The sequence below is a fragment of the Chelon labrosus genome, assembly GCF_963514085.1.
Source record: "Chelon labrosus genome assembly, chromosome: 18".
NCBI classification, from domain to species: Eukaryota; Metazoa; Chordata; class Actinopteri; order Mugiliformes; family Mugilidae; genus Chelon; species Chelon labrosus.
Window position 1 is genome coordinate 24583160 of NC_140351.1, and position 21993 is coordinate 24605152.

At 40.6% G+C, this 21993-nt stretch overlaps 2 protein-coding genes across 3 annotated transcripts in view; one reads left to right on the forward strand and one right to left on the reverse strand.

Annotated features, from left to right (window-relative positions):
* Positions 1 to 557: 557 nt before the first annotated feature.
* cidea (cell death inducing DFFA like effector a) lies at positions 558 to 4958 on the reverse strand. Its single transcript, XM_084565802.1, has 5 exons — positions 4499 to 4958; positions 2668 to 2806; positions 2364 to 2516; positions 1680 to 1852; positions 558 to 1341 (listed from the first exon to the last, which is right to left on the reverse strand). Exons 1-5 carry the CDS (start codon positions 4564 to 4566, stop codon positions 1239 to 1241), a joined length of 636 nt encoding a protein of 211 aa, XP_084421928.1. The 5' UTR covers positions 4567 to 4958; the 3' UTR covers positions 558 to 1238.
* Positions 4959 to 17961: 13003 nt separating this feature from the next.
* rreb1a (ras responsive element binding protein 1a) overlaps positions 17962 to 21993 on the forward strand; it is a 54588-nt gene continuing 50556 nt past the window's right edge. The window contains exon 1 of one of the 2 annotated variants that reach the window (XM_084566148.1): positions 17962 to 18126. In XM_084566148.1, the coding sequence (XP_084422274.1) occupies positions 18087 to 18126 (40 nt within the window). In that variant the 5' untranslated portion in view covers positions 17962 to 18086. The remainder of the gene's footprint in view (positions 18127 to 21993) is intronic. The other variant, XM_084566149.1, reaches the window with a different exon arrangement.

Genomic DNA, 21993 nt, shown 5'->3' on the forward strand with positions numbered 1-21993 from the left:
TTCAACCTCCACCAGTTACAAGGAATTGTTGGATTATACACTATACTTATTTTATTTTTTTTTTACAACTCTCACGGTTTTATAACCACTCACTGCTTTAGGGAGTGGTTGGCATGACAACTGGTGGTCAGCATTATGTCACTTCCTGTTTCTATAGCCTCAAATAACTAACTAAAAAGAAATTATCCCAAAAATTGACACTTGAACATGCATCAGCATTATATTAACTACCTAAAATGACAGAAATCATCCTTTAGTGTTTGTGTATGGCCCAAGTCCCATCCACTAACATGGAGGAGGTGGAGCTTATGGCCTACACTGCAGCCAGTCACCAGAAGGAGCTCTACTTGCTTTGGCTTCACTTTTGAGGAGCTGTTCCACAGTCCATCTTTTTACTGTCTATGCTTCGGGTTCACATTTGGAGAGCTGTCACATCATCCTTCTTCATAAGCTATTGTCTGTACATCCACAGATAGAATGTAACTGGGACCAATAGCTAATTCAGCTGTTTGATGGCACCCATTGACAAAATGCAAACAAACTTAAGGTAAGAACTGGGCTCGGGTCATAGGTCACGGGATAACTTTGTTACTTCTGCATGTTTATGTACATACATCAACACTGATCAAGTGGAAGAATTCAGAAAAGCTTTACAGTGTGAATCTGCACTGCAGCACGCTCAGGAGATGATGGTGATTATTGCAAGCAGTGTCAGGTTACATTGCACTGTGAACTATGAAACAGGAATTTGCCATTGATGCTGCTTGAAGTCTGCTCTGCTCACTGTGTGCAGCACTGACTTCGTTGCATCTTTTTGTGGTTCAAAACATTTGAAGCTGCCATTTCTTAAAAACATTCTTTAGTGTCGATATCTGGCAAATGGCACATTAATAGAAACACGCAGAACATAAAGCCTTAGAAAATCTTTATTTTAAAAAATATTTGATTTATACCCTAATCAAATTTACAGCTTACAACTTTTTCACTTGCCATTATATATAAATCATCACAGCTTGAATCAAAGCTAAAACATACAGAAGAAAATAATGTTGTGATTGTTTAAATGCACTCATAAAATATAGATTTGGACTGAAATGAGATGGTCAAAACATGCTCGGTATCCAGACAAAGAGGAAAATCATACAGTTTGAACAAGAGGTAAACTATCTACTGTCAATTCATCTGCTACAGTCAGTCCTCAGCATACAGACGTCCCGGTCGAACAGACACAAACGACTCTAGCAGTCGTCGTCTCCGGTGAATTGCAGTAATGATGAGGATGTGCAAAGCAGCAGCTGTCCAGCCAGTCTGGTCAGAGAGACGATGCAGCGCAGCATCGATCTGAAGACAGGGACACATAAACATTGTGAACAGAAATGTATTAAAAGTATCACGCTGAACATAAAGGAAGTTAAAAAATATATATATCTGATTGCATGTGTTTTAGGCCTTTCTGTGAACAATTCTGTGTGTAAAAGACAGAAAATAAGATGATGATTTGATTTGATTATCACACTCACAATGTTTGAACCGATATGACACACAGCCAGTTCCTTATGCTAAAGAAGATCCTGTTCTGCAGCCAAAAGCTCCAGAACAACTACTGAGAGCACCTGGTGCTGATGTTATGTACTCATCAGACTGATGCAGGAGATCGGCTGCAGCAGAGCTCAACCTACTTGAGTATGTGTTTGATCCTGGTGCATCTGAAGTCGTAGGAGAGCGAGTACATCTCATACAGAGTGGCCTTGATGGCGAGGCAGCATAGGAAGTCTTTAGGATGCAGCTTGTAGAGGTCAAAGGTCAGTTTAGCGATCCCGTTCCTCTTCGGCTGACGAAAGCTAGGGAAGCTCTGAAACATACAGGAAACAAAACCATGACCATCCTGCCCTGACTGGACACTTCAACATGTCAACGTGCTGCCATCTGGTGGGAGAACTGCAGAAAGCAGTTTGTGATAAAATACAACAATCTAAACTTTTCGACACCTAAGCAACTGTCACACATGGGTCAGCATAAACATGAGAGAAACTGTTCTCTTCAGCTGATCATCTTTATTCAGAAATGTCCATTTGGATCAAGAGCAGCTTTAGAGTCATTTCACTGAAATGAAAATCTTTTTATTTTGATCTGAGCAAAATCAGTTTTTACATTTAAACTGCTGGACTTATTGTTGTACAAATTTGCACGATGGGTTTTGTAGGCCTTTTCTTTCTCTTTTTGACATCTTCCCTGCCCATTTATTGAGCTGATACAACGTGTGAATATCCCTCCATAGGATGAGTAAAGGATTATCTTCATGAAAACTCAGCTGCAAAAAGAAATCAGAAGTGTCTTTAGCTCCCATCAGAACTAACTCTCACCTTGTTTGGTGTCCACATCTCGCCTTTGTCTAGCACCATCAGCACCGTGTTGTTGGGCAGAGACTGGAAGAACTCCTCCGAGTCAACCTCAGTCCCATCCTCCTCCAGGACCAGGGTCAGGAAGTGGCAGGACAACATGAACACTCTTGCTGCCTGAGACCCAAAAGCATGACCAAGAAGACAAAAGAGGAGACAAACTCTGAGCCTCTCTTACACCATCTTCAAACACCACCTGCAGAGGTGTCTCATTGAGTTTTTATTATCATATTAATACCACACTGGAACAGTTCCCTTCCCTCTTCACCTGATCCAGCAGTTCATCAAGAGAAGACGCGACCAAACCTCGCCGCCGCCTCCGGCTGTGGGTGCAGACCTTGAAACAGCGAGACTGAGCTGAGGGCAGGATGTGGCGAGAGATGGTGGTCTGGACTGTTGATACGGACCTGCCAGGTCATAAGGACACATCTGATCAGACTCTAGATTGTGAAGCTAACACTGAGTATACCACCCTGCTACTGCAGCAATTTGTCTATCAATAAAGGTAAATTTCATTGTAGATCCAAGGATTCAAAGTTACCCAGAGAGTCTGGTGTCTTTAAATGAACTTTAAACAACGATTTCCTGAAAACTGATGTGAACTATCTATCCATCTATCTAAGTAATGGATGGGAAAGGGGTCACTGTGTCTAAGTGTCAGCGTGAGAAGATCACTGTTTACGTCAATGTACGTCAAAAGGCCTATAAATATTTTGTGTCTGAAACCGTCATGGATTCTGTTTACTTTGTGTTGTCTCGCCTGGGGTCTAAATGCAGTGTGTGTAGTGTCCGAACTTCTTAGCCACTGTTCTGATTGTTTAGTACATTTAGTACTACATTTAGTAACCCTAACCCTAAAGTCAAAACAAGTCAAAACTACAATTTGTTGTTTCTGCTTCTCAAGAGGATTTGATGCTTTTCTTTGTCACACATGACAGTGAACTAGATGTTTTGAGGGTTGTTGTTTGGTTGTCAGACAAAACAAGAAATTATATTATGTAAATCCTAAAGGCTGTTTTCTCACTTCATGCTCTTTACCAATGGAAAACTGGCAGATACATCAATAATGAATAATCGTTATCTGTAATCCACGACTGAAAATAGTCCACAACAAATGGTTATTGGTTTGAACCTACAATGATCAGCTGTTTCAGCCTTTGTTTATGTTAGTGAGGAGTTTTTATGTCTTCACTAGGAACCAGTGTGTTGGAGTTTTGTGCCACAGGTAGAGAATAATGACAGGATGTTTTGAGAAAACAGAAACAACATTAAAATGCAACTCGTCAGGAATTTATAATTTATAATGACCCGAAGCTCGAATGTGCAGTCCCTGCTGTCTGAAATGACAAATTCTTTTTAGATTCATTCAGAGAAATGCAGAGAATCAAAGAATTTGATTCTGTAAATATTTCTGCATGCTGCCCTGGACACACACATAGAAAAGAAAAAGTTGCTCTGTGATAGTGATTGGAAGTTCGGATCTTTTTAAAGAGTCTGCTCTTTTGGCTCGGCTCCCGTATAATAGCCTCATGGCTCCCATTGGCTCCAAAATGACTCTTCATTTAGTTTTACTTGGAGACTTTGAAAGCAATTTTACCGTTTTCATGAAAGCCTTATTTTTATGCATTTTGTTTCAATACTAAAAAAAATACAGTTGGTATTGTTTAACATTTTATTCAAAGCTTTAAATGAACAACTGAACCACAGCAAACAACTCAAATAAACAAAGGCCACAATCTTAATGACACTTCAGAGAATTCGGCTTCCATTTTTAACACAATGGTATTATTCTAGTCCGTCCTCGCATGTGACTGGTGCATGGGGTGCCCATCAAAATAAAGTCCCCTCCCTGCCTGCATGGATACTCAGGAGAGCTCTTCTCGTTCGCTACAACGAATCGGCTCTTGGAGTCGGCTCGTTCAAGAACGACACATCACTACCAATAGGTCCACATTAGGAACGGGATTCCTCGGTTTGAAGAATAAAGGTGAAATCTGTTGGATTTTGTTATTGTACCAGTCAGGTTAAATTATAAAATCTTGACTTCACAGAACTGCCGGATAACTTTAGAGATAAGATTTAAAGTTTCGTTCACCCACCTCACCAGAGTTTCCGGCAGCAGCGTTTTGGCGTATTCCACTCCAGACTGGAATGACAGCGGCGCCATAGTGATCAGTCGGTCAATGAAGTAGGGGGACGATGAACAATAATCCTGATCGGACTCAGGCTGCAGCCTGCAGGGACACGTATGTTTGGCGTCCGTTCACCGAGGCTGTACCACCGAGGAGCAGCTGAGAGGGAAAACAAAAAACAAAAAAAAAACAACGACAACTGAAGCTTTATTAGCAACGACGGCCTGTGGTTGGTCCCTGATCAGAGCAGAGCCAATAGAAGAAGGAAACCTGCTTAATTCCCAAATAACACGTGCATTTTCAATCCATCAATACCGCGAAAGATAGAAAAATAATGAGGTGAGAAGGTATATGTGATACAATAACATTTATCAGCACAATTATTCTGAACAATCTGAGGCTTTTATTTGTGTTTTACATTAAAAGAAAACATGTTCAGAGTAAGAAAAAAACAACATAAAGTAAGTAGGAGAGTAAAAGACAAGTAGAATCTAAAGTTAAAAACATTTCAGTAATAATACAATCAACATGATGAGTCCATTTTAAAGGCAATACTAAAGTGAATAGTTTTACTCAATAATATCATCAAAATGACTCAATTGGATCTTTTTATTGATAATAATATGTACTCCCAGACAGATGTTTGTTCTTTCAAGAAATAAGCAAGTCTTTTTTATGAACCCAACTTTCATAACAAACACGGTAATATGAATGATACACACACTGTTGGATCATGGAATGAAAGAAAAGCTCACAAACCAAAAGTCTAACCTAAACCCTGGCTACAAACAACTAGGACATCAAAGGAGAATTCAGGAGAGTCCTCATATCTATCACAGCATCGATTTAAAATACTCCAGAACAAGTAAAAGTCCTGCACCGGCTGCACAGAAGAATCATCAGCTGAATGGGTGAAATGAAATGTGAGGTGTACAGAGTGCAGTGAGTGCAGAGGTTCCCAAACTAGGGGTGGGGCCTCTTCAAATAATCAAAAGATCAAACTTTAGGATCATTAGAGGATTAATCACAGAGGAAAGAAAAAAACAACATGCTGTATTTGTTGCTTTTTTAGTGAAATAGTGCAGAATCTGAACTGTTGTTCAATATGCGAGACATCTGAAAAGAGACTTTTGTGAGAGGTCACAAAGGACAAAGGATTGCCAGTGTGATTTTACGAAGTACTCACATGACATCACATCACCTAATCTGAACACTAGTAAAACTGTTACATAAAAAGTGTAGAAAATAAAACGCTAGTAAATGTAAATGTTTTATGTGCTGAGTTTCTATTATAATGAACAAAAAGGCCAGAGTTTCCCTCTGACGTGATTCATGAATCAGCTCGGGCTCCACTCACTGTACGTTTTTGGGTTCTGTGCTGCAAGCAAACAGACTCTGGTCCAGATATTTCAGGAGCTTATGGAAGAATCAGGCTGGTATTCTTTTGTTTCACAAGAAATGAGCTTAGAGATTTAAGTGAACATTTGGTTTCATTTGGCGAGCACAGAATAATCCAGACTTTATTTATAATACTGCACAGGAAAGAAAAGAACGTACGCACACAAGGAAAGGCCATCAGAGAAACTGGAATCAATGAAACACGAGACTATGACGACTGGAACTAACTTTTTCAGCCTTCATAACTGATTGTGTTCTTTGGTTGAGAGAAGACCCAAAAACATGATGAAGATATGATGCATGAAAAGGAAAAACTGATTATTCTTTTAAGAATTACGAATCACCAAAAAATGTAAATCTATACTTGAAGAAAAAACATAAAATAAAGAAGAAAAATTTGAAATATTCTGTAGGAGACAAAGTTTAAGTACAACGACTTCTAAATGTTCTAAATCTTGAAGGTAGTGTGTATCTGCTGAGATCTCTGACTGAGAACTGACACTGTGTTCAGTCTGAAGACTCCTGCTGTTAAATGGACTGAATTTGTTCAGAAAAAGAAAGAAATACATGTGAAATACATGTGTAGTTCAGGATGCCATTCTAAAACATGGCTAAAGGAGCCGTAGTGTTGGTACTCCTGTTTTTTTTCCAGCTGAAGGCACAAATGTCCTTTATTCCATCTGTTTCTATTGAAGGACCCATATACAGTTTGATGCTAGCTGTTGTTTCCACCGGACTTGTGTCGCAGATGGACCAAAACAAACCCAGTGCTCCTCTTGTGTTGGATTATTTAAACCTGCAGTAACTGGTTTTGGTCACTTGATGGCAGCAGAGACTGTTCCTGAACACAACCAATGGCAGACGATCAACTTTGAAGCATAGACTGTAGACAAACATGGACGACTTGTTTCCACTTCCTTCCATTGGTCAAACTGATGCTAGAATTTGGGGCCAGAGTCTGCGTAGTACTGTCTGAGAATAGAGTCACGTTATCAGTGACCCACCCATATTTCTGCTAGACTCACTTGTTTGATTAATAATACACATTTGTAACTCTGTCCTCTTGTCATTGGTTTCATCAGATGTCTTTAATGACAGCCTCCATGTTTAATCAGCTGATATTTCAGAAACAGATGAGATGAGTGTGTTTGTTCCCATTTGTTAAAGTTCTTTTTCAAGGTGGTCGCTGGCCACCTGAGGGAGAGGTGTTCAGGTATTCAGGTCCACAAGGGACTCTGTTGTAGAGTTTGAGGTCCTCCAGAGGGCGGTAGGGTGACATAAAAAAATGTCTAATCAACCAAAACTTTCGCGACCCCCCTGCAGTACCTCCACGGACCCCCTAGGGGTCGTGGACCCCCTGTTGAAGACCTCTGATCTAGACTATAGATATCAGAAATAATCAGTTTTTCTGTCAAAATAGCAAAGAAATGATCTGGATATAGAATTGAATTAGGACTTGTTATCAGGTAGTGATGTGTCTTGTTATCAGGGTTTTCTCCTGCCCAAATACTGGAAGAGAACCCTACGGGCCTCCTGCTATGAGGCCTAGGCCTTTCTTGGTGAAGGTAGCCGAGTGTGTTGTACCAACATGTCTTTGGCCATAAAAATCACCAAAGACCACCCCATTTGTACCTGCACAAGCACTGGAGGAGGTACAGAACAAATTGTCTATTCATCAAAAGAGAAGCTGGAATATTCATGTAAAGATATCTTTATAATTTGTTACCATGCCACTTGCCTTTCTTGAAAGAACTGCAGTCTCTTGATCCAGATGAGTGTAATCTTGTAAAATGGGCCATCTCACTCTGCCACCAAAGAGATTATATGCATGATTACGTGAAAGAGAGACATTACCAGGCTCTCTCCATGCAAGACATCCGCCCTGTTCTGCATCAGGTAGTTTACTTTTTACTATTCCCAGTATTATCAAGTATACAGTTTTTTGCACAAGCGAATAATTATCTGTGTGCACACTCAGTTGTGACCGAACAAGAATGGTGTAATTTCAGCTGAACACAGCACTGCTGCACCTGGAGGCCCTTTGAATAATGCATGCAGATTTAAAGCCTGACAACATAATGGTTGTGGATCGGAGGCAGCAGCCACTGAGGGTCAAGGTCATTGATTTTGGCTTGGTGTGCCGCGTCTCCGACATGGTTCCAGGCTCATGCGTGCAGACCCTGTGGTACAGCTAAGTACAGTAACTGAAGAGATGAAAGCATGTGACAGAGTTGTGTCTTTCCTGTGTGCATAATGGAAGTAGCTTAAATGCTAACGTGTAGTATAGTCTTTTCCCTGTTTGGTCAGAGAACCAGAGGTCATGCTCAGTTCTGACTATGACGATAGACGTGTGGTCGCAGCATAACTGGCTCTAAGCTACCCACTTTTTTATGGGTTTCCCACATACAATGAGATGAGTTACTCTACAGAAGTGAGATTTCTGCTCCAGATTCAAATCTTACATCTTCTAAATATATTGTAATATGATGTTTCATGCGAACCACATGAGGTTCATTGTAGAAACCTTGGGTCAGCCACCAGATTTCAGCTGAATTCCAGCCAAAACACCTCCCAATTCTTTTGCGCCTAAGGCACATTAGACAGGAAGACCTGGAAAATGCAGGTATTTATCTACCTACCTACATTATGTACTGTACCTTAAAGACTGTCTCTTTTTAGACTCCAGTAGACTCCAGATGAGAAACAGGTCATGTTTACACTGACACCAGATGTTCCCATCTCAGCTCTCTAGATGCCTTGATGGAGGTTGGTGCTCTTTTTGGATCAGGCAACTTATTATGAGTATTAACTGTATTCCACTGACTTTGATTTCTCATTTTTCCAGACGCTGTGTCTTAGAAACAAATCATACAGCAAGGTGGATTTGGTCAACTTTGTGGACCTCTTAAAATACATGACGCCCCTGAAAGTGCTCGAGCATGCATTTTACACTGTAGAGCAGCAACCAGACAGCAGTGAATATCTTGAGGGCTCCAAAAAAGTTTTAAAAAGGCAACTGGACTATCCAGTTGCCTTTTTAAAACTTTTTGGGATATACCATAACCTGGATGACTGAGAACCTTAACAGACATCTTGAGTGCCTTTGTTCTTATGAGAAAGCCCATGAACCATTTGCCACATTACACAACACTGGTCTAGATGTTAGAAATGGAAGTGGAAGGATTTGAGAGACTTTGACTAAGGCTATATTGTGATGGCTAGATACTGTAGCTCTTGTGGGGTGTTCCTGGTCTGCAGTGGTCTGTACGTATCAGAAGTTGTCTAAGGAAGAAGAAGAAGAGGTGAACCAGCAACAGTGCTCATTGATGCATATGTCAAGAAAATGAAAATTTGACAACATAAGAAGGTGGTCTGATCTGATGACTCATGGTTGTTGTGGAACACATGGCACCAGGATGCAAGGAACACCCCTTCGCCATTGTCAGGTGGTGGTCCATATCAAAGGGACATCCACATAAATGTATAAAGGACCCAGGTTTCCCAGATGAAATTTTTTATCATAATAACAATGTTATTCACTTCACAGGTTGGTGATTTTAATGTTGTGGCCAATCATTGTATACTCTACATCAGGGGTGTCAAGTATAATAGCATCATAACGTAAAAATAACAACTCAAAATGTTTCCCTTCATTTTAGTGTACAACAGCACAAATACATTTTGAAAATGTTGCTTAGTTTGAAAACTATGCTTTAAGACAATATGAACAACCTGAAATTTCTTCAGAAAAATAAGCGCACGTTGTTGTCATCTGCTGTTTAGTTCTGGGTTTAGGTGCTGTGTGTGGTCTGCAACAATAGTCTGCATCTCTTACTAATGGAATGCACCCCCTAGTGGTCAAATTAAGATTTTCGCACATCACATTATTTATTTGGAAAACTCCTGAACTACCCACTGGATCTCTGTATTTACTGGGAGAACAAGCTACTCATTGGATCCGTCTATTTCTTGGAAGTTTCCCAATAAATTCCCTGAATGGACTCTGACAGAGATGCTGATGTGGTCAGCTGGAGTTCCTTCAAAAGCCACCAGATGGTGCTGTTTCCTCATTCACTCTGGGAACACTAACCGTTGGCTCTGCCACTGAAATGAACAATGAGACACTTGACTGTGGTTTTTAGAAAAAGAGAAAAGTAAAGATCAAAAGACTGAGACTTTTTTGTTAGAAGACTCTGAAATCATGAAAGGATTATTGGCAGCATATTTTCTTTAGACTTGGAACATGCAGCATTACGTGTTCCATATTAACAGTGTGGACACAATATTAGGAACACTTTAGTCTAATACAGTACAGCACAGCGACACCAGCAGACTGCAGTTCATCGCTTCCACCACTCGAGGGAGCTGCAGGCTTTTCCTACGACCAGGCTGCAATCATCTGTTAGCTTCAGAAAGTTTTCTGTTAGTATCTTGGAGAAACCATCTTTAGTGTCTAACAATTCATACAGAAATCTCTCCTGATCAGGGCTTAATAATAAAAAAAAATGTTACAGAACCTAAAGACTGTTGAAAAGATGGAAGTGAAATTATATTTTTATCTCCTTGAACTGTCCTTTAATAATAGTTTCAGTGACAACACTTCGTATATTGGAAAAATATCAGAATATTTCTTCCTAAAAAGTTGACATGTAGAGACATGCTGCTTTCCCACTTTTCCATGAGTGTCCACTCAAAGTGTATGTGTCCTGTTGAAGGATGTCAGGTAACAATCATGGACATTTTTCCATATTTGGTACTTTTAACACTAAAGAAATCTGTCAATTAATATGGAAAATAATTGCTGATGAAAATAATTAATTTTTTTTTTTTGGGATGGATTAATACTACATGTCTATGGCCTTCTGTGCTTTAAGTTTTTTGGAACAAAACAAACAAACAGTTAAAGTCATTTTAAAACAAATTAGCTTAAAAGGAGAAAAGCCACTAATTTCGTATTTCCAGCAAATCTACAAATAAACAAATAATACACAAATAATGGGGCTCCTGGGGGTCTTGGGCCCTTTTCCCTTAACCCTGAATGTGATATTTGGGTGTGTAAGTTTTTTCAGGTGTCAACGTTTACCAACCCCCACCCCCGACCAGCAGCAAAAGGTAAGCCGTCGTCATGGCGACTGTATCTAATGTATCAGCATCACAAAACTGGTCGGTCCAGCTCAGTCTGACACAAAAACACACGTGTTGTTTCTGTGTTTTCCTTACTTGTGAGGACGCACGCAGCCAAAGCACATTCCCCGACCCGAGAACAAGCCTGACTTGTCTTCAGGTCGGAGGAGGACTCATCACTTCGTCTGAAGAAACCAGACGCTCCTCTTCAGTTTCATTCATCACACCGACAAGCAGAGCAATACTGACAAGGGAAATCTTGGGTTGTTACTTGGTGAAGGTGGTTCTCGACATAAAGCTCAGGGCCCTCTAAAGCTCATGACACTCTTCAGCTCCAGTCATGTCCTGATGGTGGCGCTGCAGCAAAGGTGCTTTATAACAAGATCAAGGACTGTGATTAGGAAGGTTTACCTGGATTTAAGGTGCATCTTCTGTCCAATCCGTTTCACACAAGGATTTTCTCTGAATCAGATGTGCAATAAAGAGCAAAAAACAAAAAACAATGGATGTCTTATTTTAGCCAACCATCTCAAATACACAATTTTCTTGGAACAGAAATTGAACTGATTTTTTTCTTATTTTATAAAGAATATATATTGCAGGTTGCCATGGAAATGTTTAAATGTTCACATGATGCACTCAGTTATTATCGACAAAAAGACTGATTCATTTAATCTTTACTCTTTTTAATTCCACTCTATTTACAGAAGAGCTACATTATTCGTGAGCCCATCTCTTCTGATTGGCTGGAGCCTGCAGCCAATCAGAACATACCTGCTGTATTTAATTGATGATCTCATATGTGTCTTCAGAGGGATGTTTCAGGGAGTTGACATCATGCCTGAGGGCTGTGACACACCAAGATGACAATCAGCCATTTTGCAGTGTCGGGTCGTCAGAGAGCATGTGTAGTCCGAGTTTACTGATGAGTCTTGCCCTCTTGGTCAGCTTGATCAGCTTGGAGAACCACAGAAAAGAAACAGGAAGTGATAAAAGTAAACAAAGCAACAAAGTTTAAAGGTCAGGCAGAAGGCTCTTCTTGTTTCCCACTTAATCTCATCTGAACTTTCCACAAGTATTTCCACAACAACATGATGATCTAGAATGAATAAAGCGCAGACCAACTCATCAGCATGATTCTGGAGTATCCAGCTCTGTATACGGATTGTAGCGTTTCTTAGGTTCCTAGCCTCGCAGCTAATAGTAGCTCTTCCTGTTCCCCTTTTTGAATGATGAATACAGACTACTGCCACCTGCTGGTATGAAGAATTATTTCCTCTCAGGTGCTGAACTTATGGTCGTTGGCTGTAGTCTTTGTGGTATGTTCAAGTGCAACTTTTTGGTCCAGACCATAGCTCATCTATAAAGATGGACAACAGGACAAATCCTCAAAAATTAAGCAAGAGCAAATAGAGCTTCCCCTGGCGACTGGCTGCAGTATAGGTCATAAGCTTAGTAGATGGGACTTGGGCCAAACTCAATCACTAAAGTACATGTCAAATACTTTTTTTTTCAAGGATGGTTTCTGTCATGTTAGGCAGTTAATGTGATACTGATGCATGTCCATTTTTCTGAGAAGTTTAATTTTAGTCATTTTACATTATAGAAACAGGATGTGACATCATGATGACTAACATTTACCACTGACAACCGCTCGGTGTAGCGGTCCCGTAGAACCATGAGAGTAGGAGAAAAAAATTATATGAATAATAATGAAATCCAGATGGAGTGTTATTAGACCTAGATTCTGGTTGCTAGCTTAGCCTTAGCACCACTTATGTTATCTCTATTTCATTTGAGACTGGATGCTAAGGCTTCCCAGCATGTTTGATGAGGCTATGTTGTGTCAAAACTGCTCGCTCTTAAGACTGGAATTTAAAAATGATAAATAAATGAGAATATTCTCTCTCTCTCTATCTCTCTCTACTGGTTAAGGGGCAATAACAAAGCTAGCATTCACACAACAGGGGGCGCTGTAGAGAGAAAGAGAAAAAGAGAGAGAGATTCGAAAAACGCAAATAAACAGGTGAATATTTACATTTGTATTTTACATATTTTCCAAACTTTTAAATGCTGCGTACATGCACTATATAGTGTTCAATTGATTCTGGTGCACACTTAGAGTTTTATAAAAAGCATTTAGCAAGTTTTTGTGCTTCTGCATGTGTGGAATTGACAGCTTTGCTTCCAAAACAGATATGATGCCTTTAAGAAAGCAAACTGCTGCATGCTGCGAAGTGTGTGTGTCTCTGAGAGGGGCAGGCCTCAGGCTGCAAGGCAAACAACTGTTACCTACAAATCATCCGTCACTATTGGAAACCGGTTTTTCCTCCCCCTCCTCCCTCCTAGTTTTCCCCCCCATTTCTCCACCACCATCCTCCCTCCCTCTCTCCCTCCTCAGCCTTCGGAGCACATGTCTGCATCTTGTGCGATTTTCTGAGCACCTTTTCTGCTGTGAGGAAACACAAACAGGGCCGAGGTGAACATGGAGAACATGTGTTTTTGAAGCTAGTTGTGGAACAGTGTGAGACGGATCAGCATGTGCTTGTCATCCCCCACACTGCCGACAGGTGTTGGCTTCATGTGACTGCCTGCCTGTCCGGACAACGCTCCAATGAAGAAAGAGGAGGAGGAGGAGGAGGAAGAGGAGGAGTGTGTAAAGTTTCATCAACAACAACTGTGTCAACTCATAGTTGCTCGTTGGGAAACCCTCCAACTCAGATCGCTTCTCTCCGGCTGCTCTGCTGAGCTTAGGGATGCCTCTTCTCCTCCTCCTCCTCCTCCTCCTCTTGCTCTGCGCTGGATGAATGGATGAATCCACCCTTTTGTTGGCGATGGTTCGTTCCTTGGCAACGGCTCCATGGTTACAGTCCAATAAATAACATCACACTCCCTCCTCTGCGTCTTTGGATTTCAGGATGCAAGAGGAGAGTAAAACTTTAAACTTTTACATGTACATTGTTTTTCCTTCAAACCAGAGAAACAAACAATAAACTATTGTGATGAACAGACTTTTGGAGTCTAAGTCCATCACTTTGTCAGCTGAGACACGTCTGAAGAAACCAAACGCTCCTCTGCAGTTTCCAAAAGCTCCAGACTCCAAAAGCTTACAGGGAGCTTACAAGAAGTTATAGATAAAAACTTTTCTGGAGGCTCTTTTTATTTAATTTGTTGCAGATTAGCAAGAATCTGCCATTTGGACAGCGAACAGGTTTGTGCAAGAAAAAGAGTCCCTATCAAAGTTCAAATACTCAGGGTGACCACAGCACTTTAGTCAGTTAGCGGAGGGCCTAAGTTAATGCTAACGCTACAGCTAGCAACCAGTCTGGAGTCTCTTACTTCTTCTGCGCCGTTGGCAGAAGTGGTGACACGTCATCCATCTTTACATGTATTTTACATCTGCAGTATGCCCTCTGATGAATTATAAGGCTATGCTGACCCCGACTGAACATTGCTGAAAGAAAATGGCCCTTGTTAAAATGGTTGCTGTGTTTGACATCTTACTTGAGCATGCTAGCGGCTAACAATTGTTTAACACACGAGAAATTAAAGATAACTATTCAGTAGTCAAAAAGTTGTGAGTTAAATACCCTTTCAGAGTCGGTTTAGGGAAAAGGTTACATTTAGGTTATGGGTTAGGGAATGCATTATGTCAATGGAAGGTCCTCACAAAGATAGAAGCAGAAGTGTGTGTGTGTGTGTGTGTGTGTGTGTGTGTGTGTGTGTGTGTGTGAGTGTGTTGGGATTGGGCTCGTCCTATCTCTACAGATTAATTTGAATTGAAAAGTGTCCAGTTGAGGTGAAAAGCAGTGATTGGATTAGTGATGTAATGTCATTATCTGCTTTCCTGGCTCTATGAGTGTGTGTGTGTGTGTGTGTGTGTTACTCACATTGTGGGGACATAGATCTGTTGACACAGTCACATTGTGAGGCTTTTTGTCCCCATAATGTAAATTATTCAAGTTTTAGTTAGAGGTTTAGTCTGCATGAGATGAATGTTTTTATGTGTCATCTCCAGCTGTTCCTGCAGTCATGTCAGCTTTATTTCATCTGTCAAAGAAACTCTGATGTTCTCATCTCATCAGAAGGGTTAACCTGCGCGAGATAAAAATAAAGTCTGAGGGACGTTATCGGTCGACTAAAACAAAAACTTAGCTAGTTTTAGATTGCCCTTTTGTCCTGAAGGTGGCAGCAGAATATTTATCATTACGATATAAAATTAGACATAAGCGTTTTGAATGTTCACAGTCGAATGAGAGATGGTTCAATTTCTAACTAGACGTTGAGAAAATTTGCAAATGAATGCTGTTGTTTTCACTGTTGCCTCCTTCTCAGGAGTAAATTTGTAGCAGGTTTTAATTATGCAAATAATACAGTATACAGTGGGAACGGATGAAACAGATGAAAACATGAAAACAGGAAGGATGAAAACAACTCTACTTTCTTTGTCACCATTTCAGTTGAAGTTCCTTATGATATCCTGGTTGTTTTTTTCTTCTCTGGTGGTTGGATGGCACATGCTGGAGAATTAGCTCCACCTGCTGTTTTTGCAGTGAATAAAACTATTTTAATTTAGACAAAGTTGCAAAGTTGTCTTCTTCTGTACGGACAAAATGCAAAGGACCTGAATTGTTGGAAAACAAAGAGTTCCCCTATTCCAGAGGAAACATGCCTGCAGTTTAGCTCCTTTCAGACATCTGTTACACAGGATTTATACCGCAAACTGCACGTCAGCTTGTCGGATCATTTTGGACTCCCCTTCCCCCAACACACAATCAAGCAGTGATTATTGAGAGTTGTGTGCATTGTGTCACGGTAAAACAGCTGTTGTCCCAGGCGGTAGAAGAGTGTCTAAACATGAGTTTAACTTCCATCTGAAGTTGTGCTGTTTTCAAAATGTCTGACTGAAGAAGCGATCTACCCAGAAACCAAGCTGTTGGAAACACCCAGATCCTTCATCAGCAACAGGCCGAACCAGCCGAGACAGCCGCAGAGACTCTTCCTGCTCTGCTGCAGCCGCCTGCAGGCAAGCAGGAGGAGAAGGAGGGGTGTGATGGGAGGAGAGATGCCTGAGTGCTCCTCTCTTCAGCAGGGGATGATGGGAGGAGGAGGAGGAGGGGTCTGTATCTGGAGATGGAGGGCTGGCAGGAATGTGGGAGAGGAACCTGACATGCAGGGAGCGAGGAGCCGAGCTGCTCACACTAAATTTAACAATGAGAGTCCGAGGCAGTTTAATTTTAGTCTTCAGCTTCACCGGGTGTCCGAGCAGCGAGGGACATGGAGCTGCTGCTGCCTCTGCACTTATTTATATCTCACACACATCTTCATCACTGTGATCAACAAGTGTCCAGTTGTTCAAAGAGACACACAGTGTTTAAACAAGGATAATATGTACATGTGAGGAAAAATACTTAATATACTAATTATATATAGTTAAAACATTAATTATTTTAGTTTCCATAAGATTTAACATGGGAGTACTTTGATTTTTGTTACTATTTCAAGGTTTAAGATGGAATTATTTAAGTTTAATCAGTTTAATCAAATAAAACATATTATTATAATGGAACTTTACTTTTTACTGTAGTTTTACATTTAAGAGGAAACTATTTAGTGTTTTATTTTACCACAAAAGATCATAATGGACTTATTTTAGTTTTTGCAACAGCTTAAAAGAAATGAAAGCTACCGGTTCTCATGTTTATAATGTAGAAAAACACGTAAGGAAATTTAGATTTAAACTTATTTAGTTTTTATTTCACTTTAAAGGTTTAAGTTGCGTTTATTTCCTGTTTACTTAAGTTATACTACTTGTACTTTTATTTTGTTTTATTCATTAGATAGTTTGGTTTGTAGAGTTTATGTCTCATCATTCTTCAGATGATTAAAACCTCGTGTCTTTGTGGAAAATAAATGATTGCTTCACCAACACCTCGTGAAAACAGCGGCAGTTTCTTTCACCCCCCCTCAGACTGACGGTTGGCATCCTCTCTACTCCCCACATCCCGCGATAGCTCATCGTCACCCTCTCTCTTCTTCTCATCAAGCCTCGCGATACCTGCAGCTGCTTTATGCAGCGTGTGGCTGGATGGTTTCTTATCTGTTAGCACCTTAAACTCAACAGAAACGATAAAAGAGTGATTTGTAGCGCGTGTATTTGTCAGTATTTAGCCAACAGACATAACATATAGCTACTTTTACACGGAGTGGAGATAAAGTCGGGGATAAATAAACTTTTTGAGTTAAAATATAAATACAGTGAGGGCTATAGTTATTTAAAAGTGTATATTTTGGTCGTTAATGCGGAAATCTGTGCGTAAATTGATGAAAATTTGAAAGTTAAAGCTCGCACACGGTGAAACTTTTCATTTATTTTAGATGCGGTAGGTGGTTTAAGGTGATGAACAAGAGGGGATTATATCCTCCTCCATCGCGGCAGTTACTGTGTTAACGGCTCGGTACCGGGAGGAACGTCCGTCTATGCGTAAAGACAGAGATGCTTGGTGGCCACGTCCCCTTGGAGACTGGAGAGACAACACGTGATGAGCTTTACTTATCAGGTTTAGAGGGAGAGAGACACCGAGACACGCCGAGAGAGAGAGACAGCGAGAGAGGGGAGGGGGTACGGAGCTAGAAGTCCGAGCAGGAATTAAAAGAAAATATCAAACCAATATTTTCCTCTCGACGACTCCTCTTGTAGACTTTTTGCAGTTTTCCCCTTCTTTCCCCTGGGAGAGGAGAGCGAAGGGAAGGGAGGAAGAGAACCAGAAGAGGAGGAGGAGGTGGAGGAGGAGGAGGGAGGGGAGAGGAGGGGAGGGAGGAGGAGAAGCCGGAGTAAAGTTTGTCCAAGTTTGCACATCCCTTCGGAAACGCCATTTTGATTCCTCTCCTCTCCGGAGCAAGTTTGCAGCCTCTCTCTCCCTTCTTTTTTTTCTTCATCCCCTTTATCATTCAACATCACCGCCGTTCATCATCATCGCCGCCACCATCATCATCATCATCAGCCCCCACCACCACCATCATCCTCGCCACGATGTCTCGGCGCAAGCAGCCCAACCCCAACAAAGTCAAGCGTAAGTCTGCTTCTTTTCGCCTCTCCATCGCTGTGTTTGGCTCTTTATTGGCTCCGTGCGCTCGCTTTCATCGATGTTTGACATGTTGTGCACTCCTGCGGAGAAAGTTTGGACTTGTTGAGGTTGTTAATGTAAAGTTTGAGCTGAGATGAGGAGACGGTGAAAGGGGGGGTGGGGGGGAGACACTAGTTTTTCTCTCCTCTCCGTGTTGCTTCCTAGTTTGATGCGCATCCAAGCGGTGGAATTCAACCCCGAGTCTCTTCCTCATTCAGCCTACTTCAGCTAATTATCTCAAATAACTTGTTTTTCGACTTTGGTTGCAACTTTGTCAGCCGTGTGCTCATTTCGGGCTGTTATTAGGCGGGTTTGCCCCGCGGGGAGGGTGGCAGGAGGGGGTTCAAAGTCTGCTCGCCGCCGGAGTCGAGCATCCATATCTCGGGTGCACTTTGGTCGGAGCCTCGCTGCTAGTGGCCATGTGTAAAGCTACCAACACCAAGCTAGCAAAGCTAACGGCAACTAGTAACGCTGTTTCCTTTTGACACTTTCAAATTAAAACCACCTGTTGATGCTGACTGAGAAAGGGAAGTTTGCAGAGTGGATTATTAACATTCAATGTAGATTATTCACCGTTGTACTTGCTAAAGGAGATTTTCTTTTGACTGTGCTGGCTAGAGTGAAGATTATCATATTTTAGTTGATCTAACTTTATATCTCTGATATATATTCCCTGCTTGGTGTACAAAGTTGGGTGTTGTTGCATTTTGATGATTGAGATATTGAGTATTGTGATGATCTGTTGTGTTCTCTCCGTGTTACAAATTGTTTGGTTATTTGTTGGCCCTGTGCATAAATAATACTGTCAGTGCACTGGGGCAACATCACCCACTTAAAAGGATACCTTTCTACTTTAAACAGATTAGTTCTGCATTTTTTAAGTAAGCATACGCATATGTTTACGTATACCAATTTAAATCTGAAGCCATCCCAATAATATGACAATTCTTATTTTCAAGAACAATAATCATGTTACTGTGAGAGCATTTTATTTTGAAGGAGGATCGCTTAACTTCCAGCCGCATACTTGCTAGCTGCTGCTGCTGCTGTGACCTTGTCCAGACATATTTAGCAAGAAAGCGACCCCTGTTCATTTACAAAGCGCACCAACTCGGCTGCGATGAGTTCATGTTGCCTAGCCACTCGATGTACGTAAACTTTTGTGGCTGTTTAGCGACTTTTCGGCGCGTTTAGGAGACTTTTTCACGGTCTCCGGTTACGCGCAGCCAGCAGCAGCAGCAGCATCGACGTGACGCCTGTTGCATCCTCCTCCTCCTTCCCCCTCCTTGGTCTCTCTTTTCTCTCTCTTTCGACACCATCCACCGATTTAACTTCCATTTTAAACGTTAACTCATGACTTATTCTTACTCTTTAATCACTCTCCACTCTCTAATCGTCGACTTTGAGAACTTTTTAGCCGTTCAGTTAGCCGTTAGCCTCGACGTCGTTTTTTTTTCCGTGTTGGTACACGGTGGAGGATGCTGGCCGGGCTGTTAAATAACTACAATAATGCGACTTTACTGTGTCAAAGAGACTTTCTTATCGGTGATCCGGGTCAATGATTGATGGATGGGGTTTGGTTTGAGAGTTTGAGTCGCTGCAGAGGGAGAAGAGATGGACTGATGAGTTTTTTTCCTGCTCAGGGTTGAACTGGTTAGATAATGGTTGCTAGGGATTTTCTCTCTCTCCCCGTATCAGCCCTATGTCTCTCTACCTCTCTCCTCCTCCCTGCTAAAGGAACTTCAGTTCCACTTTTAAAGCGAACTTTAAAACATAGAGCAACTACTTTCCCCCTTTACAGTTGAAAAGTGAAAAATCAAATTAAAAAAACAACAACATATTTTATCACTTAAGAGGTTTTGATGCTATAAGCTCACCTGGTCTGCATTCACCTGTAGCTTAGTTAGCTATTGTTAGCTGTATTTAAGATGGTGCTATGGAGTTATTCCACTTATTTTTTGCCATTCTGACACAATCGCATAATTGTTGTTTATATTCACAAATTAGTAAAATACACATTCTAATTTAATTACAAATAGTTTGGCTTGCTTAACTTATGTGGTTTTGTTTGTTCTTAATACTCACATGAAAACGTTGCCTGCATTTGGGAAAAGCATGATAAGTACAATTTATTTAAATTTATATTAAAATTTATATTATTATTATTTTAGATTTCTGCTCTATCTGTAGTAATTAATACTGAGTTTACTGCTACAGCCTCACTTAGAATGCTACAACCTGTAGCTTAGGAAGCTAATATTAGCAACCTTTGCATTGGTGCTACTCGTATGTTTAGACTTTTATTTGAAGTTTTTGCCTTTAACACAATCTCATAATGGTTATTTGTATCCACAGTTTAAGAAGAAATAATTTTTGCTCACTTCCCTTGGTATGACAAGTAGCCTATGTGGCTAACGTTAGCAGCCGTTATGTTGTCTTGAGTTTAGCAAGTTTTTTTAAATATATTTCTTATTTTTAAATTAGTCACCTGAAAACTTTTATCGTGTTTAGATGGAATACTATACTACTTTACTAATATTTTACTCAAGTTCAAAACAGCAGTCATTAAGTTATTGTGAGCTTAGCACATTTAAAAAAGTATATTGCTTATTTTATAATTGTGAGAAATTATATTTTTTTAATGGCTTTTGGGAACATTTTAGAAAGAAAAATATTAACTATTTTTACTATTTGGCTAATATTTTACTCCAGTACTTTTTTGATGCTATTACCTCACCGGATATGCTATGGCCTGTAGCATAGATAGCTAATAAGGCAAACTGTAAGTCAGTTCATTTATTTTGTTAGTTTTCTAAAAACATATTTCCATGCTTATTTGTTGCCACAGTTTAGATAAACTTCCATAGGGCGTCTTTAGAGGAAGCTAATGCTTTGTGGTACTCCTTACTCTATTGTTCTGTAGCTTTCAGAGCATTTGGAACATTTTTGGAACATTATTTATGGCCAAATTAAACCTTTCAGAACTGAATTTGTTCTGTTTAAGAGTTGAGATTTGATGCAGTATAAAGTAGTACTTACCTGTTACTCAAGTTAATGCAAGCTATATATTTGTTTAATCCCTGTGGGGTTTAGCTTGAAAAATACATTCACTGTGTTTGAATACCTCAGAAGTACTGGCAAGTTATTGTGTGTTATGGTAGATGTACCTCCTAAAGGGGTCACACCAATGCATCTGTTGTTCCCAGTATCCCTGTAACATTATTACAGGGCTTTCTTTAGTGACTTTTATCTATTTTATAATGTCTTCCATGGACATGTAGTTCTGAAATGACAATATGCGTTTGCTTTGCAGTGCATCTTCAGTGCTAAATTAAAAAAAAATGTGATTTTGATCATGCATAATGAGATATTTGTGTATTTTGGAAGCTTTTCTATGATGATAATCCATATGTTCCCGCTGTGTTTGGTACTCCTTGCCTCCTCTCCTGTCAGGAGGAGGAGGAGGAGGAGAGATTCGGACGAGCAGTTAGCATTCCATTACGAAATTCAACACTGAGGCCGAGCTGGGCCCTCGGCGACAGGCACTCATCTCTCTCTCTCTCTCTCTCTCTCTCTCTCTCTCTCTCTCTCATGGATGGGCTCTTCTTGCTGAGGGGGAAGATTTAACTCGTTACATGGAGCAGCAGTGGCGGTGTTTTCAAATGGTGATGTGTGCTGGGTGAGGCTGGGAGTAAGAGAGGGAGGAGGGGTGTTAATCAAAACATCAAAGTGTAGGAGAATTCCTCATGTGAACTTGGATGCGAAAAGTTTTCTCTGACTGCGTTTAAATGCTCTTAAATAAGGTGGTTACTG

Bases quoted from the DNA above. Each gene is read 5' to 3' on its own strand.
- cidea (XM_084565802.1), bottom strand. From the start codon at position 4,566: ATGGCGCCGCTGTCATTCCAGTCTGGAGTGGAATACGCCAAAACGCTG. The intron at 2,517-2,667 runs GTGAAGAGGGAA...TTTGGGTCTCAG, and splicing joins TTGATGAACTGCTGGATCAG to GCAGCAAGAGTGTTCATGTT. The intron at 1,853-2,363 runs GTGAGAGTTAGT...TGTATGTTTCAG, and splicing joins AGATGTGGACACCAAACAAG to AGCTTCCCTAGCTTTCGTCA.